Source organism: Pagrus major, chromosome 15, assembly GCF_040436345.1.
Source record: "Pagrus major chromosome 15, Pma_NU_1.0".
Classification (NCBI taxonomy): domain Eukaryota; kingdom Metazoa; phylum Chordata; class Actinopteri; order Spariformes; family Sparidae; genus Pagrus; species Pagrus major.
In genome coordinates, this window is record NC_133229.1 from 19,972,765 (window position 1) to 19,991,061 (window position 18,297).

Consider the following 18,297-nt stretch of genomic DNA (forward strand, 5'->3'; position numbering starts at 1 on the left):
GGGTAAGGGAAGGAGGAGCATACCTTTGCCCTCCAGAGGAGAAGTGAGGTGGGAGTTATTGTTACTATTACTACTGGTGATCCTGTTGCTATGGAGACTGGTGGGTCTGGTGGCTGGGTAAGGGAAAAGAGGGAAAAGACATGTACACACATACAGTTAGGATATATAGACACTAAACATGTATCCACACAAACATGCACTAACACAAAGAGTAACACATAGGTGCACGCTAACAGTTTGACAGAAAATCTCCTGCTGGGGCAGCAGATGGCACATGCCAGGCAGAGGGGCAGGGAGGGTGGCTCGGTGCCAGGCTGCAGCCACAATATGTCCAGTTAACAAACAAAGAACTACCTAAGGAGAGGGCCGGGACGCCTGAATACAAGGACCAGAGAAAGGAAAAACCGACAGAGACAACGCTGACCAACAGAGGACGAAAGAGTAAGTAAATGAGTTAGAAAAAGGGAAGAAATGGGAGGCCTTTGTGCTTTTGTGTGAAACTGAGGAAGAGGAATTGACAAGGAGGAAGGGAGAGAAAAGAAGTGGTGACAATGTGACCTTGCTCTTGACTGTGTTTGTAGGGACATTTTCAGCTGGAAAACCAGTGACCGTGAAATCATATCAAACTGGTTTTCAGGACATTGCTGACACCAAATCGGAATTTTGAATGAACAATCAGACAGTAAAGTTCTTATTATGTCTAGGAAACCAGTCCACTGTGGGATTAAGTGCCGAGTAGTGGTCACTTACTACAGATGTTACAGGGCACTCTGCACTTAACGCTCAGCTCAACGGGAGAAGGAAACAGAGCCAGAGCACTGCTATACACCCGCAGGCCTGATGAAACACACACACACATATATACAACACACCCAGGTTGTGACACTGTTGCCCACAGTGCAAAACAAGCACAGTTTAATATCTCTAATGGTTACAAATGGAGAAAGAAACACAAAACCAAATTGAGGCGATTTTGTGGCAGCCATAAAAGTTATTTTAAAAATCAATAACATCTCTGGAGGATGACCTACAGACTGATGCATTATAAGTAATGTCTGATGTGTGAGCGAGAGTGGATGCCAGGTTTCCTCTAGCCATTACAGAGATGTACTGGGAAATGGGTCTCCAAGTGTATCGGCTTTTATGAGGGCATTCTGGGAATTCATCAGCTAAGTAGGATCCAGGTTGGGCACTAATGCTATGGTATTGTCTTATTGTATTTGAAGAAATGGTGGAGTTTCTTCACAATCATTCATGTAAACCTACAATCTTTTAATATTTAAAAAGAAAAGATCTCATCGTATGTATTTGTTGTCTGCTGGAGTTGAATTAACCAAGAATTAAAAGCACAGTACGTAATTTTTGCCGCTAGGGACCGCTCAACAAAGAGTGAAAACAAAAGACATAGTTTGGCGTCATTGTGAAGTAGCACCTTATGGTAGTTGTCATGATAAGTCGATGTCAGTGGGTATAGAGGAATTCTTTAAACGTTATTTTCAGCAATTTAATTTGCACTGACAATTGAGATGTGATGATAAAGCCTACTATTCAATACCTGAATAGAAAATATATCTGTTAGTCTGGTATATTAACGTGTATAAGACAGGACAGTGATGGCAATCGGGTGCAGACCAATCTTAAGTGTTAGGAATGTGTGTCAGTAGTTTGGTGGCTGTTTAACAACTGGGTCATCTACATTAGAGTGGCACAGAACTGATGAATAGTTGCTTGACTGTAGATTAACTGCCCTGGATAACGTCCTAAAGCCTGAATTAGAGTCAATCCTACTTTCAATGGAGGCTGATCTCTCTCTCTCTCTCTTTTGCTCTCCACTAAAATTGCTTTCCAACTGTAGATCAGGCTTAAACGAAGTGCAGGAAGGCAGCCCAAAGATTACCAGTGGGACTGCTGAGGACATGACCTGCTTTTTGGGGGGCTATTCAGTCTTTTCTCATTTTAATGGCCTCAAATTCCCAGCTGGTGCTGAGAGGCTGCTGCAATTACCAATGCTTTTTCTTTTCATCTGATGAGTCTACATTTGATGCTGATATGAAGTCTTACCTTGACTCTTGGGGTCATCTAAGGAGCCGACAACATCCTCACAGGAGGCGTTACCTGTTGAGACACAAAAGACTGAAATGCTACAGCTACTTTATTCACTGAAATCTGACTAAATTTCACCACCTTCACATGAATCTTCAATGATAGGAGTACAGTCTACTACATATTGACATTTAAAAGGGCAAAATAAAAGTCAAAAATATCAGCAGATCCTTTCTTATAACTGAAATGTGGCGTCAATTTCTCTAAATAACCGCAAACAAAACAAACATCCTGACCTTTGACCTGAAGCCGGAGCTTGGCTCGGCTGCGCCCCGCAGAGGGCAGAGTGAGGGCGGCACAGTCGATGGCGTTGGTTGACAGGGCGAGCTCCTTCATGCGCTGGCTGCCCCGCCTGCTGCTGCCCGTCATGCCAGCATCTCCAGCCTCAGCACCATCCAGGTTCTCAATACTGCCTGCCCACTGAGCTCCGGGACCGCCAGCCACCGCCATGGTCTGTAGCAGGTCATTCATGGCTGAATGGACGGATGGATGGAGAATGAGGAAACGTGAAGATTATAATGATTCATTTAACAACATCTCATCTCACCTTAAGTCATCTAATCTAATCTATTTCAGAGACTGTTTTCTTAGATTTTGTATCCCCTCAGACATGTCACATGGGGACACAAAATGATTCAGATGAAAGCAACAATTTTAAAAGTCCTACAGGTTTTTAAAGTTGCTCAAGCCTGGAAGAATCTCTCTTTTCAGCGGTATGCATGGAAAGATAACAGAATTTTCCTGTTTGGTGAGGTTCTGGTCAGAATTAAAATTTGGTCTGTCTCAATTTTCGATAAATTAATCATCTACAAATCCAATCTGGTCTCAAGGCACATGCAGGCATCTTAAAAAGATTCAAACAAATATTAAGTGCATAAAGATGACAGCTGCATGGTTTGTCATCATCTCAGGCAGTTACTTTTTGTAACGGGTGATACTTCACCCAAAGGGGCCGCTGTTTTTATGTGCTTTGTTTACTGAGCTGTACGCAACAGTAAAGAAGCATGATGGCATGCAGAGCTGCTCTGAGCAGCAGCGGCGGTGCTGTACACAAAAGATCAAAGCCGGAAGCAGAACGTCGGCAAGTCCATGTCAGCAAAATAAGATCTGAAATGCAGCACGCTGACAGAGACAGAGAGAGACAGAGAGAGAGAGAGAGAGAGAGAGAGAGAGAGAGACACAGAGAGAGAGAGAGGGAGAGAGAGTATAGGCTCCATTTCAAGTCCTCCATGGTGAGTGCGAGTGGCGGCGATCAGGCGGTTGGTGATTTTTTTTTTGTCATGCTGTAATCAAAGATGGAAGCAAACCACACCACAGGCGCATGAAAGGCAAACCCTCTTCCACTCTCATCCTAACACACGCCCTCACACACAAAACACACACACAGAGCCTTTCATTCGAGCTACACAAACAAAATGAAACCACAGAGCACATGACAAAGCTGCCCCATAAGTTGCCCGTTGCATAGCGAATCCAACAACCACTAAACTGAAATAAAAGCTTTGATAGATGACACTCAAACTGCATCATATTGCCAGAGACAGATCTATATTCAATTGTCAGTTTTTGCTTTTTGTGAAGTCTTACATTTTCTTTAATACAGAGTTAGTGAAGTTTGTATTAATCATTCATCTGCTAATAATGAGAATAAAGTGACACTACAAGATGATAAAAGCTAAGAGGAGATGCTCTATGAGGAAAGTGGAGGCGGCAGACGCAGGGCGGAGGAGGTGACGAGGGGAGGGGATTACTAGGAAGAAATTATAAAGGACAAGTCACTAATGTCACCAGAGGCAGCATGAGGGTAATTGAGTCTTTGATAAATCTTTTTTAGGTATTGGCTAAGGTTATCAGATCATTTACCCCTTAAATATTAAGAGAAAAACAATGCAAAATGAATGACTCTAAACCTTAAACTGCCATACTGTCACTGTCAAACCCCCACACTGCAGCCACCCTGAGATCAGTGACTGTTCCTTCTTTGTTTCTCCTAGTGTGACAATGAGAGGGAGGGGAGGCGGAGGAAGGCTAGCGTGGCGGCTAACGGAGGTCTTACACATGGAGCGCCGGTAGATGGCCTTGGCCTTGTCTTTGTCCTTCGATCTGTTCCTCATGAAAGGCAACCTTTTAATAGCTGTCAGAGCGCAGCCAGAGACAGACAGACAGACAGACAGACAGGGGAGAGAGCGACAGAACAAGCCCGAGGGAGGAGGAGGAAAAGAAAACAAAAGAAAAAAAAGGAGGACAGAACAGAGGGTTGTGGTTAACGTTTTCACAAAGAGAGCCAGGGGAGAGATGCAGAGAGAGAACTGAGCCCCTGGACACTCGACTGGACAATAGACAACAATGTTATAGACAACCATGACAATATATGACCTAGAAGGGGTCGATCATAGTACTAAAAGCCTAAATCTGGATTTATCATCAAGTGTAGGCTATTTCAATCTATACAAATACACACTTTCCTGGTATTTCATGGAAATATATCGTCAATGCTAGATAAAGTTAATGGAGCTAAAAACAATCTGTACAAAACATAAAGATGTTTTGTATTATAAAGCTTGGAAAGTGGTTATGTGCATTTTTAAGTCTTTAATATTCACTAGAAAGATTGTGTTCAGCCCCACTAATTTCTACTAGTATTGTTGATTAATGATCATTTATTTCACATTTCTAATTTCTAAATAAGAAAGATGGTAAAGTGACTTTTGGATGGACTGAAATGCCTCCAAGAGATTTCTTTTATAACCTAAATAATACTTTTGTAAGTAATAAGGGCAGACTTCTGTACAAAAACACATTATGCAAACAAAGACACAAATGTGAACGCATTATGCAAGTACACACTCACACAAACTCACGCATTTTATCCGCACACGATAACATACACAAACACTCTCATGTTCATGGTCATGAGTGTTGTATTTTAAAGCACTAGATATTGTACACAACAACACAACTGTCAACGCATTACCACACCTACATGAAACAGAGGATGAAGAATATTAAAGGGTGCAATCAGGAGAGTGAAAAGGTCAAAGGGCAGATTAACAGCATCAGTGAATGTTTTCACAGAAGTAAGTTATAATTTTTATTGCATATTTGACTGTTAGATTACTTTGGTATGTGCCTTAATGTTTTATAACTATGTTTTGATTCATATGCATATATGTGTTGTTATTTATATTCCACTACTTGGTTGCAAAAGTTTTTTTTCTTATAGCATTTACTGCTTACTTTAAATAAAAATTTTAAATATGCATTAGTGCTTAAAGGTGTATGTTAGCTACACATTTCTGTGCTCCTTAGTATATATTTCACACCAGTGGGGAAAACAAACTCATGTATTAGACTAGCTTACTTCTCCCATTTGTAAACCTACTAACCCAGGTACAACCTGTATTCTTTATTCCATATCTTCTTCCTGATCAAGACAACCAGGGTTTTGACACATCTTGCATTGACAGGTAGTCAGCCACAATTCATTGCACCTTTTAATAGCTTGGATGCTACGTTAGAGGGCATTTCTCCGGATCTTTACAGGTGAACTGCACAAATCAGCAGGTTGACATGAGAGCTGAGAGCTAATAAGCCTTAGACTGGACCTGAGACAAAGTATGCCTGAAGTGTTTTTCAATATTTGAACCACATGAGATGCGCTTGATTCAGCGGATGCGCTTAAAACACCACGTCTTCAACACATAACCATTGTTTTTTTTTTTAAAAATGATGCAGCATATCAGAGATATCATTTTTGTTTTCCAAAAATTCTGACTCATCGTCAAAACCTGCTGCCTACATTACCAAGGATGCAAATGAACCATTAACGGTTCTGTGGGAGATATTGTTCCGACTCCACACCACCAGATTTTTTTCATTTCGAAACTTGTAGTCTACAGCCCCAAGTCTGACTCAAGAGAAATAACTTGAGTAATTTATCAGCTTCCATGCAACTCCTTCTGGTTCAACAAAAGGCTCTGTACAGCTTTTTTCACATATACAGTGACACTCCCAAAGACCTAAAAACAGACTTTAATGTGTTAAATCTGCTGTTTAACAATTAGTGTTGCATAATACACAAAAAGACATTGCTCTTAGGACTATAATTACGTGCCAAATTGTGGTACTTTCCATATCCATTACAGATATCAAGCCCTTCCTCTGTTGTTTCAAATACAGGAAACACATCGACTGTCTGCACCAGGTCCAGGGTTCAGAGTCAACCTTGTGGTGCTGCGCAGCTCAAGCGTAACGTCTAGGACAGCTGAGTGACACAGACAATGGACTCACGAAGACATGCCCTGAGAGACGTGACAGTCGGGTCATAAACCCAGCCCACCCTCCCCATCCGCAGCATACCATTGGTGGAACCCTGCCCTTGGGCATGGGAGTGCTGCCCTCTCCTCCCTTCGCAGAGAGAGAGAGAGAGATAAAGGAGCAGTTAGGGGATAAAGACCCATTCAACCAGTCAGCCACACACACACACACACACACACACACACACACACACACACACACACACACACACACACACACACACACACACACACACACACACACACACACACACACACACACACACACACACACACACACACACACACACACACACACACGAACTTTTATTGACTTTTGGGGTATGTGAGAGCATGATTATGTGTCTGTAAATGAGTGTGAGTACTCCGCATCAAATGGATCTAGTTGGCAACTGTTTAGCTTGCTGCTTTATTTGCATGTGCATTTGTGTCTATTTGTGTATGAAATACTGTCTGAGTATTTAGTCACAGCTCCTTTTACTGTATATTTTTTAGTACAGTAAGTGTTTGCACAGGAAATTTGTCTTTAGCACGGAGAGAAAAGTTCCTTCAGTCGTGGTTGAAACTGTATCTATGCTGATTTTAATTCCTATGTGTGTGTATAGTCGTGTCTGAGTGTTTCCTTTGTACTCACTGCCGCTCCTCTTCTGTGTCAGTGTGTCATCCAGCGAGTTGGAGCCCGAGCCTATGGACGAGCTGTCCTGGCTGTCCAGGGGAAACGACAGGAAATCGCCCGACTCGGAACGAGAGGGAGTCAGCGTGAGAGAGCGCATCCTCTCCCGACTCTTCGGCTTGATCAGCTTCCTCATCTTCAAAGTGATCCAGTTGCCACGCCTAGAAAGGGGAATGAAACAAAGAGTTCATATCCCATTGTCTTTCCTTCTCTCATTCCAGATTAAGTAAATTCTAAAGAATTTGATCTTGTTCCACGTCTGTTCCACAACTTCAAAATCTTCTCATAAACGACACTCTAGACAGAAGATGTTGTAGTATACAGCTGTTTAACGCTCTGCAGACCATAAATATTTGATGCATCACTTCCTGAGGCTACAGTGTGAGTGTTTTCTAGCATTCCCCTGCCTCTGAGATACAAGTCAACAAGCATCTTCTGTGTTTGTTTTGGGTGTTTAGGAATTATTTTTTAAACTTGTGTGATTAGACGATGTTGCTGTTTTTTTTTTTACCTGCGTGGAGGTGAGGGGTCGTAGAACTTGTACTGGTCCATGATCTTCTCCTCCAGCTTCTCTTTCTGTCTCCTCAGCTCATTCAGCTTGTCTCTGATTGGAGAAGAAGGAGACAGTCAAATATAATTCAACCAATTTGTTTTGAGGGTCCCATTACCAGACATATTGATAGAGTACTGTCCATTTTAAAGGAAACGTATCATCAGGGGGTTTACATGTATTGTCTTTGCTCTACGTGGAACAGGTCCTTGCTCTCCATGGTCTGCTCCAGCAGTGTGCGATTCTGCAGCATCAAAGTCTGGATCTGGTCCAACAGGTGACGATTCTCCTCCTCCAGGTTTCCTTTGAGCTGACTCAACAACTAACACACACAGATGTATCAAAGGGATGCTCTGACACTTGTCTAAACAACAAATACGATACATTAAAGGGATAAACCATCCCTCAACACAGCTGGCTTAAGAAGTCGTCTCTACAAAGATGATATATTAAATGACAGTAGACTTAATGGAAATCCCGAAGAGAAGAGAAGAGAAGAGAAGAGAAGAGAAGAGAAGAGAAGGTCTCCTCACTTCACACTGGTTGGTGAGCTTGGTGGAGGTGATGTCCAGCTGCTGGTACTGCTCCCTCAGTTTAGAGAATTCGGCCTCCAGCTTGGTCTGGTCCAACTTGGCATTGTTCAGCTGGCTCTTTATGTTCTTATGGTCCAGCTGGAGATTGTCATTGTCCTTCACCAGCTGACGATAGGTAGTGTTTAGTCTGAGGAGGGAGCACAGGGACTCCTCAGTATGTAGACACACATGCAGAATTCATAGAAACATATGACTGAAGAGTTTTAAATCTTATATTCAGACATATAATACTGATAGAGATTAATCTGACCTGTCATTTTCCTCTTTCAGCAGTTTGAACTGGTCAGCTGTATCTTGATGCGTTTGGTTCTCCTGCGCCATTTTTTCCTGCTTCTCCTTCAGATTTTTCTCCAGCTCCTCCAGCTCCCCCTTCCTCTGCAGGAGCTGCTTGTACCTACATAAAGACACACACATTACAAAACCACAAAGAAAGATTTAAGTCTGGCAGACAAAGCACTTATATTTTCATTATCCCTCAGGGGTATGATTTCCTCTAGTCACTCAGCGTGATTGCTTTTATGATCGTTTAATATTACCCTCATGGGATGATATATAAAAGAAGGTCTAAGTAACATATTAAGTCATGACTCCAGCATGTGCCATCTCATGCTCCTAAACCCCCGTCTCACTTGTCCTCCAGGTCCCTGTGCTGCTGCTCCAGGCTCTTGTGGGAAGTCTTCAGTCCCCCGTGCTTTCCGATCAGGGCCTCATACTCGGACGCCTGCCTCTCGTGGAGAGCCGCCAGCTTCTCATGGTCGCGGAGGAGCAGCTCATAGGTGGCCCTCAGCTCCTCTTTCTCCTTCAGAGCTCCCTCACGCTCACCCTCCACGCAGCTCTGCTGGCTCTGCAGCTGGGCATTCTGCGCCATGAGGGCTGCACTTCGTGAGCTCAGGGTAGAGTTCTCCACCTAAATGACAACAATGGAGATCAATTACATGAGGAGGGCGATGAGGAAGGTGTGGAAGGAGAGGAGCAGAAGAGAGGGATTGTGAAAACAATGAATGGTGCTCAAAGATAAGAAAAACAGAAGAGGAGACGCACTAGAGTTATACAAAATCTTGTTTTAATGTGATCCTCAAGTCAAACACAGCTACAGGTAAATTCAGCAAATGTTGTTGTTTTTGTCTATAGGGGGCACTGTGTCTCTGTTTGGTTTGTTCTCCCCCTTTGCTGTAAGCTCCATCTACAAAGCAGCAGCAGGAAAACAGTTTCTTCTCATGTTTCCTTTGTGGCCACAGCAGTTTCCTAGTGTCAAATCCCTCTTCAGTCATGACTAGCGCGTGTATTCACGCATTCTGTCCAGGTGCTGACACACTTTTTTGTACCTTTAAACAGAAACAGCTTAACACCTCCAGTGCACACACACACCGCCCACACACATCAAGAGAAGTAGACAAACACACAGAAACAGCCAGAAGCTGCTGTATGGTCAGTGTAAATCCTGTCGCCTGTAAGCAGGGTTTGAATGGCTGCCAAACAGGGAGTACAAGTCTAAATCCAGGCAGCTAATCAGTCTGCCAAGGCAACTGTACAAACAGAGCAACGTCAAAAGAAGGCTGGACAGCTTTACATTCTGTGTTTAAAATGTAGGATCGTGCATGCATTATATACAGTGACATCCGATTTTTAGGAAGCATTTTATGTTTGATATTACCCGATTCTATTAGAAAGCATGATGAGCAAGTATAATCAAATCTTTATTATACATGTTATGTCTTTTAAAATGTAATGAAACACCACATGGAGGTTATACATTTTGATTGGAGCATTATCTAGTGTGCAGACTTTATTTTTCGAAGTATTTAGATGCTATTTTTTTTTTTACATGTTATGTATTTATCAGAATTATTTCATATGCACTATTATCAGTTTATAGTCCATGTATCTGGAAGTGTCTAAGGATAGAAGAGCGGCCGAGAATTTGTCTTCATATTAAATGTAATTAATGCTTTTACGCTGAAATAAGTCAAGCTAGTGTGTGATAAAGTGATGCATGTCACTAGTGTGACTTTCGTAGATTGATTGTCTATAATGTCTTTTGTGTGTCAAATTATCATAACAATAATATAAACTTGTTGCAGTCTGTTTATTGTTAATGTAATTTAGTGAGATAGAAAGCTATAGTGATCACCTGCTTGACTGAGTCATTCACACTGTATTGTGTAGGATGTGTTGGGGATTACCTGCAGCTTGGCATTCTGCGTTTGAAGTGTCGTATTGTTCTCCTGTAAAGACGCAGTCTGTCTCTGCACGGCCACTATCTGAGCCTGCAGGTTGGAGCTTTGAGTTTCCAGTTGTTTGAGCTGGCTCCTCAGGGCCGCCTTCTCGGCCTGCAGCGTGGCATTCTGAGGAAAAACACATAAATATCAGAATGCATTCAGGAAAAAGCACAAACCTCTACGCGTGTTCACCATTTATATTGGTAAAGACACATTAACCATCCTGATATTGTGCTAACTTACATTTCTCTCCACCTCAATGAGTCTGTCTTTGACTTTCAGCAGTTCTCTGGTGGCTTCATGACTCTCTTTCTCCCATTTTCTAACAGCCTGAGGGTCCTCCCCTCCTCTAGGGGGCGAGCTCTGCACCATTCTCTCCTCCTCCTCCCTCTGACGCAGCGCCTCGTAGTTTTTCTTCACCTGGAGAGAGACACGTGAGTCAATGGGGTGTTTTTTGTGCTCCTTCAGTAAAATAGAATAAAAATTCCTCCAAATTCAAGATCGGTGAAAATGCAAGATGACTCAAAGCTTGACTGTAAAATCGCTAAACAAAACTAGTAGGATATGACTTGAGTAATGGTAAGGTAACAGCAGACAGGACCCATTAGAGTCCATCCACAGAGGCCTCAACTTTTCCACTCAACCTTTGGCTTTGGATCTGATTTGTGTCAGCAAGTTCAAAGCAAATGCTTCCCTAAAGGAAAAGCAGACAGCCTCCACTCTGCTCCACCTCTTTCACAGACTGCTGCCGCCTCATAAATAGATAAACTGGCAATAGAAGTGGAAGAGTGGATGAATAAATAATGTATCGGCCTTGAGAAGCCCTCTGTGTTTTCAGTGTTTTTAGTGTTTTAGACTGCAGGGGATGGATTTTGGACACACTGTTCTCCGGTGGAGACGAGTGGGTCTTCTGTATTCTGGCTGAGCTGAGCATCTTATATGCAACATATCCAAAATACTGTATCTCTGTGCTGTGCAGGTATTTCTATGATTTAAAGTATGGATATGTTTCTGACCGTCTTGAGCTCCTGGCGAAGTTGCTGGTTGAGGTTTGAGGACTCCTGCAGTCTGGCCTCCAGGGCGGCGATCTTCTCCTCTTTAATCTCCAAAGATGATTTCAGAGTTGACTCCAGTTTGGTTTCCAGGAGCTTAAACCTGAAAAATACTCAAGTTAGGTCGGTGTGTGGGAGTTTATATTTTTTGTGTTTTTGGGTTGGCAAATTCAGATAATGTTTTATCATCATAGCCACAGTACAGCACTGCCAACTGACTTCTTGGCAAGAGTGATGCAGGTGGAAAAGGTACTGGCTCAGAAAATCTCCCACAGGAGGATTCAGCAATGGACTCAGATTAATCCAAACTTCAACACCTGATCTAAAATGGGCCACAGGGCTGATTTATTTGGAACTAATCACTTTTGATGATTCTGATCCCAAGATGATAGACTAAGTTCTTATTTCCGTTCAGAGCTGAAACATTTTTTATAAGCCAATCAGAGCAGTGATGGCAGCAGCAGTATTGTGGATGTTCGTGTGTGTGTCTGTAAGATGATACCTGTCATCAGAACTCTCATCATGCAGCAGCCTTTCCTTGTTCAATCCAATCTTCTCCAGCTCATGGGTCAGTTTCTCCAGATCATTGTTCATCTGCTGAGTCCGCAGCTTCTCACTCACAAGCTCCTAAAAATACACACAGAGGCACACAATGAAAAACTTACTGCAGGCTGTCAGTTTTTCATCAATAACAAGTAATGAAGAAGCATGACATTAATGGAAGAGTCAAGGTAACAGTTATCCATATCAATTGCCTTCAATAATTATCCTTGTGTGTTTTCTACTTCAGCAGTGATTCAACAAGAGGATCATTTCAATGAATTCCCACTAAAAACAGATTAATTATAATAATAAAGATAATATATGAAAAAAGTTTGCCACCAAGAAAGGACACCGTAAGGGCTATTCTAACCTCTCTGAGTGTGATGAGGGTCTTCTTATCAATAGATCCCTGTTTGACCAGCTCCTTGTTCTCCCTCTCCAGGTCTTTGACTCTCGTGCAGGAGTCCCTGAAGAAGATCATCTCCTTGCCCATGGTCCGATTCTCTTTCTCCAAGGCGGAGATCCGCTGGTTGTCATCATCCAGCTTGGAGTCGCGGATCTCGGCCTGCTGCCTCAGCCGCTTGTTCTCCTTCTCCAGAAGCTTCTTGTCTTTCTCCAGCTGGGAGCTTTCCTGCTCCAGAGTCTTGTTCTGGGGGAATTAACGTAATGGAGAGCAGAGGGATAGAACATAATTTGATGGGATTATTTCCGAGTCTAAATGACTTGTAAATACGCGTTTGGCTAAATGTGGACACAGATTAACTCAAAGGGCCATTAATTATTTTCACAAATAATCTGCAGGGAAACATGCTGTAATTTTATCAGAATGCCAGAAAAGGTAGCAGTGTGCCTCAAGTGGCAAGTAACAAATTTTACTTTTTGTTAGTTTTAAACACAAAACCAAGATTCCAAAAAAGTTAGGACGCTGTGTAAGACAAAACAGAATGTGATCATTTTATCCTTTTTGAGATCTACTCAATTGAAAAATGATAAAATATTTGATGTTTTATCTCATCAACATCATTGAGTAAATGTTTGCTTTTTCTGAATTTGATGCCAGCAAAATGGTTCAAACAAGTTGGGACAGGGGAAACAAAAGACTGGGAAAGTTGGGGAAAGTGCCAAAAAACACCTGTTTGGAACATTCAACAGGTAGGCAGGTTAATTGGTAACAGGTGATAGTATCATAGTTGCGTAAGATGGGGGCATCCTTGAAAGGCCCAGTCGTTCACCCACAGGAATGGAGTGAGGTTCATCACTTAGTGAAACACATGACTGTATATAAGATATTACTACATGGGTTTGAGAACACTTCGTAAACACAGTTTGTTTACAATGACTGCATTCTGTTTTAATGTACATTTTACACAGCATTCCAACTGTTTTGGATTCAGGGTGGTACACACAAGATCTGCTGTGTCACGAACACTACCATCAGCCTGCCTCTACTACAGTTTTTGGGCCAATCTGATTGACCTCATTCTGCCAGGCAGAATCAGTTCATCCCAAAATAAGTAACTGAGGTTGTGTCAGTAAACCACCTACAGCTATCCCCCAACCTGTTCTGTTCCATAGAAGAGTGAAATCCAAAAATACATCAGATAATGAAAATATTTCAGGCCGGTGATTATTGCTATTGATTGAATGTGTGCTTTGCCTACCTCCTGCTCCAGCTGCTCCAGGCGTTTACTGGAGATCTTGAGCTCCTCCAGGTTGCGTTGCAGGGTTTGATTCTCAGTTTCCACTTCTTGCAATTCTGCCTCCAACTGCTGGATCTTCTTGCTGCTGTTCTCTAAAGCCTTCTGCAGGCGCTGGTTCTCTGTATCTAGGCCCTGGTAACTCACCTGGGAGAGGGAAAGCCAGATTAGGATATTAAAAGCATCCATGAACTAGTTGTGCTGCTCCCTGATGCTATTATATGCCAGATCCCTTGTAACTTACCTGTCAAAATGCTCGTTGGTGATAAATTCCTAAAATCTAAGGTGTAAGGTGCCATAACCTTGTGTAGCCTGATTTCTATTTCCCAAAGAAAGCTTCTTGCCACACATGGCTGCATTTTAGCTGCGTCTCGCTGCTCTCCAGGTACACAGGTACCTGCCATACGACTGGCAGTCTTGAAGTCTTACCTCTAATCTCTCCGTCTTCTTGGACGAGGCTTTGAGCAATTCCAGGCTGCGCTTCAACTGGCTCCTCTCACTCTCCAGCTCCCTGTTCTCAGCTTCCAGCTGTGCGGCCTTAGCACCCGCTGACCGGAGACTCTCAGCCGAGCGGCGAAGCTGCAGGTTCTCCTCCTCCAGCTGGGAGTTCTCCTTTTCCAGAGCCTCCAGCTGGAAGGCCATGTTCTTCAGAGTGTCCAGCTTCTTCTTCAGACGACGGCCCTCTGCCTCCAGCTCAGTGTTCTCTTTCTCCAACGAAGACACCTACACACAAACAATTGATGGATGACAATGAGGTTTCGTGCAGTGGCAGCCTACAGCGCTCCACTACATGTCAGGAAACTGACAAACTGAGCCTACGGACACACCGACATCTCAAAATACAGACCAGGCTGAAATCTAAATGCACCAGACCTTTTCACAGGTGATTCCAAGACTGGCAACTTTCTTCTGCAGGCTCTCGTTGTCCCTTTCCAGCTTCCGCATCTGAATCTCCAACTCCTCTGCTCTCTCCCCTTTCTCCTTCATCACTTCAAGCTCTTTACCTGCATAAAAAAGAAAGAAATGGAAATGGAAATTTTAATCCTGTGATGGTAGTTGTAAAAGTACAAATTTCTTGTGAAAAAGGACAAACTGTGAAAAAACCTCACCAACACTTAATGCAATGAACAAATAAATAGACATATTAAACAACACGTCACTTACGTAGTTGTTTCCTTTCAAACTCCATCTTATTGAGTTTGGCGGTGGTCTCACAGATGGACTCGTGGAGAACACGATTCTCTTTCTCCACATCCTTGACTCGGGCCTCAGCACCGACCTGGCAGCGCTGACGCAGAGAAGACACTGTCTGGCCCAGGTGCTTGTTCTCCTGCTCCAAACCCTTCAGCTGGAAAAGAAACATCAGAGTTTTAATGATGGCCCTGGGTCTTGTTAGATTTACTCATCGAGTTCATCGCAGTACATTTTATTGAACCTGATTGTTCTGTGACTTTATATGAAAGCATTCTAGCCTGCTGTAATGAGACTGGTTGTATGAGCTGATGCTTGGTAAGATTTAAGAAATTAAAAAAAGGAAGCCTCAAGGTTCTGCTTCAAATTTCCTTTAAGTTTAATCAAATGAAACTAAATTAAAAAACTATAAACCAGAACATAACTGTAGAAACACATAACAGCTTGCGAGGATTATCCAAAACAATCCATTTCAATTTTATGTATTTTGGAACAGTGTTGTACTAGTTACTTCACGTTATGCAACTAATAGCGTGTTGTGTTTTCTCTGCCTTTGTCGCTCATCAAGGCCAAATTTTACAAATCAGATGGTTGAACTAATAAAAGGTGTCAGATTTGGGTCTAACAGCTATAAAGTCCCAGCAGACACACAGCGAGCGACTGTATCTGGGCCACAGAGTGCCAGAAATCCGTGTGGTCAATAAAACATAGTGTTAGTTCCACTTAATAGTTTTTTCGAGCCAAAAGCAAATCAATTGCACAAAGATTGCTCTCAAGAAAAACTCTGTCGAGACTTGACTAAATTACACAGCTTAGTCATGTTCTTTTCTCGGAGTTTCCTGGAACGAGAATCAATGATGGTTTTGTAGATAGAGCAGAGGGTATGACGCACTGCCTCAAAGCCTCGTTTGTCCGACTGTGTTGGTCTATCTGACCATATGCTTGTCCAGTATAGAGACTTAAGGTAATGTTAACTCTATTGTAAAGCACATGAATGCTTGATGCGATTTAAGTTATTCTGAGAAAAGTCAGCCTCTATAACATCTTAGTTTCACTGAACAGTTCTGAACATCCTGAACAACATGTTCTGTCATATCTTAATGACTTAATGACTGTCATTAACGACCCCGATAAAAAAAAAAAAAAAAGTTTACCGCCAGCATTTGGTGAGTCTTTCGAGGATGTCCCTTTCATACCCACGCGTCACCAGTTGCCAATTTACCCGTTTAACTGTGGAATGTTCTAAACAGGTGTTTTTTGAGTATTTCCATGTCTTTTGTTGCTCCTGTCCCAACTTGTTTGAAACGTGTTGCTGGCATTAAATTTCGAAGAAGCATATATTTACAAAAATCAATCAAGTTGATAAAACGTCGTCCAAGTGTCCCAATGTTTTTGGAAACAGAGTTGTAAAATGATATAGTTTTGGGAGAAACATCCCACAAAAAATTCATTGTGTGTATGTTTGTGTGTGTTGAGTACCTGTCTCTCAGAGTTTTCCCTGAGTGTTTCCAGAGTCTTCTCCAGTAAAGCCTTCTCCTTCATCAGGTCGGTACTGAGTGACTCGGCACTGCGGAGAGACTCTCTGTCTGCTGTCAGTTCACTCTCCAGCAGCTCCAACTGCAAACAATAAAATAGTAACATTTTAAAATCTTGAGTGTGTTTTAACATTTTGGTTGCTGCTCATTACAAAAACTGATGGTTGCTCAGTAATGTCAAGTAATTTATGTCAAGTTCAATGTGGCATTTCAGAGATTTTTTCCTCTTCAGTTACAGATATCTAGATGCACTGTAATTTTCCTGCATTGCATCCTATATTGCAGCATCAACACAGGATGCAGTGAAGTTACCAAATAATTCACAGTCACATAGAAGCTGGTGCTATTATTAATCCATGATACAAACATATAATACATCACCTCATTCTGTCACAACTCTGCAGACAGACCCACACAAGTTAATTTCCACGCGCACACACACACACACACTTTAAATGAGACGTTCTGTTGTTCGAGTCTACCGGCAGCTGCATTCACATTTTAATGTGTTTTGGCTCTAGACCTCAAGTCACTCAGAAATAAATTTCTCACTTTGGATTTTCTTTTTGTGAGAGAAAAACACAATTTCATGCTTTTTATTCAGAGGGCCAAGAGAGAGGCTTATGTTTCTGAAAATAGCTGAGAGAGTTCTCTTAGCGAGGGGCGTTTGAGAGTCAAAGACTGGAAAAGAAAAGGCAATGCAGGGCTGCCTGGATTTACAGCTTTGCTTTCATCCTCCCATCGACCCCTCTCTATACGCTCTCCTTCTTTCTTTTTTATTTCTCACTGTCACTGTGTGAAAAGGCCTAAAGTCAAGTGTTAGGGTGATATACTATGGAGGGGGGTTGGTCCAATATGCTAATCGTGGTGGTCACCCTAATGAAGAAAACTAAACTGCAATTCCAACCTAGCCTGCAAAACAGCACGGGCAATCTCTCTATACAAAAACATATCTCTCTCTGAATATTAATACATCTCACAGAAACTAAACCACTTTTTTTGTTAATACATGTACTAAAAGGATATCCTAGCCAACAGATGGAAACTCTTTTACATAGTGGCTTTGCAAAAGAATATTTCTCATACTGCACATCTTCTTTAACATGCAGTCTGAATGAGAAAGTATTGTATTATAATCAAGGAGAACAGAAAAAGAGGAAAAAACTTGAACCGTAAACCTACCCTGACCCAATCACTGAAAATCTCTTCAATACACAGTCCATTGCTTACTTTCTGGGTCAGTTTCTGGTTTTCCTGGTTGACTTTCGACAGTTTTGCCACCTTGTCCTCACTGGCTGCTCCTCTGAGCTCCTCCACAGTCTTCAGCAGGGTCTGGTTGTCTTTCTCCAGCTTCAACAGGCGGCTCGAGGTCAGCTCATTTACTTCCTCACCCAGAGATTTCTGAGGCGCTGAATCAGTGAAAGCAAGAAAAAATTATTAATGATTTAACAAATATTAACCAATCTGTTATGTTTCTGTTGTTGTAAAAATCACCAAACACTATTTAAAAAAATAAATACAAAGCCAAAGGGACCAACTCTGTAGGTCTTAAAGCTTTTGAAGTGCCATTTTAACAAACAACCACACACACACACACACACACACACACACACACACACACACACACACACACACACACACACACACACACACACACACACACACACACACACACACACACACACACACACACACACACACAAAGTCTTTATCCAGATCCCTGGCTAGTTAAACCTCTTAACAGCTTTTATAATCCAAACACACAGATTATCCTCCAAGAGCCACTGAATATTAATTACAGGTCTTAACCAAGTGGAATGAAAAC

At 42.2% G+C, this 18,297-nt stretch overlaps 1 protein-coding gene across 5 annotated transcripts in view; it reads right to left on the reverse strand.

Annotated features, from left to right (window-relative positions):
• The window catches only part of LOC141009661 (girdin-like), a 69,936-nt gene that overhangs the window by 5,874 nt on the left and 45,765 nt on the right, over positions 1–18,297 (reverse strand). For 2 of the 5 annotated variants that reach the window (XM_073482353.1, XM_073482348.1), the window contains exons 13-34: positions 17,703–17,881; positions 16,417–16,554; positions 14,911–15,094; positions 14,620–14,750; positions 14,176–14,469; positions 13,711–13,893; positions 12,420–12,698; positions 12,009–12,133; positions 11,471–11,609; positions 10,698–10,874; positions 10,419–10,580; positions 8,865–9,142; positions 8,486–8,629; positions 8,176–8,362; positions 7,819–7,964; positions 7,604–7,696; positions 7,054–7,253; positions 4,160–4,237; positions 2,340–2,576; positions 2,062–2,115; positions 751–837; positions 24–113 (exon numbers count right to left, since the gene is read on the reverse strand). In XM_073482353.1, coding sequence (XP_073338454.1) covers positions 24–113; positions 751–837; positions 2,062–2,115; positions 2,340–2,576; positions 4,160–4,237; positions 7,054–7,253; positions 7,604–7,696; positions 7,819–7,964; positions 8,176–8,362; positions 8,486–8,629; positions 8,865–9,142; positions 10,419–10,580; positions 10,698–10,874; positions 11,471–11,609; positions 12,009–12,133; positions 12,420–12,698; positions 13,711–13,893; positions 14,176–14,469; positions 14,620–14,750; positions 14,911–15,094; positions 16,417–16,554; positions 17,703–17,881 — 3,585 coding nt within the window. The remainder of the gene's footprint in view (positions 1–23; positions 114–750; positions 838–2,061; positions 2,116–2,339; positions 2,577–4,159; positions 4,238–7,053; positions 7,254–7,603; positions 7,697–7,818; positions 7,965–8,175; positions 8,363–8,485; positions 8,630–8,864; positions 9,143–10,418; positions 10,581–10,697; positions 10,875–11,470; positions 11,610–12,008; positions 12,134–12,419; positions 12,699–13,710; positions 13,894–14,175; positions 14,470–14,619; positions 14,751–14,910; positions 15,095–16,416; positions 16,555–17,702; positions 17,882–18,297) is intronic. The other 3 variants (XM_073482349.1, XM_073482350.1, XM_073482351.1) reach the window with 3 other exon arrangements.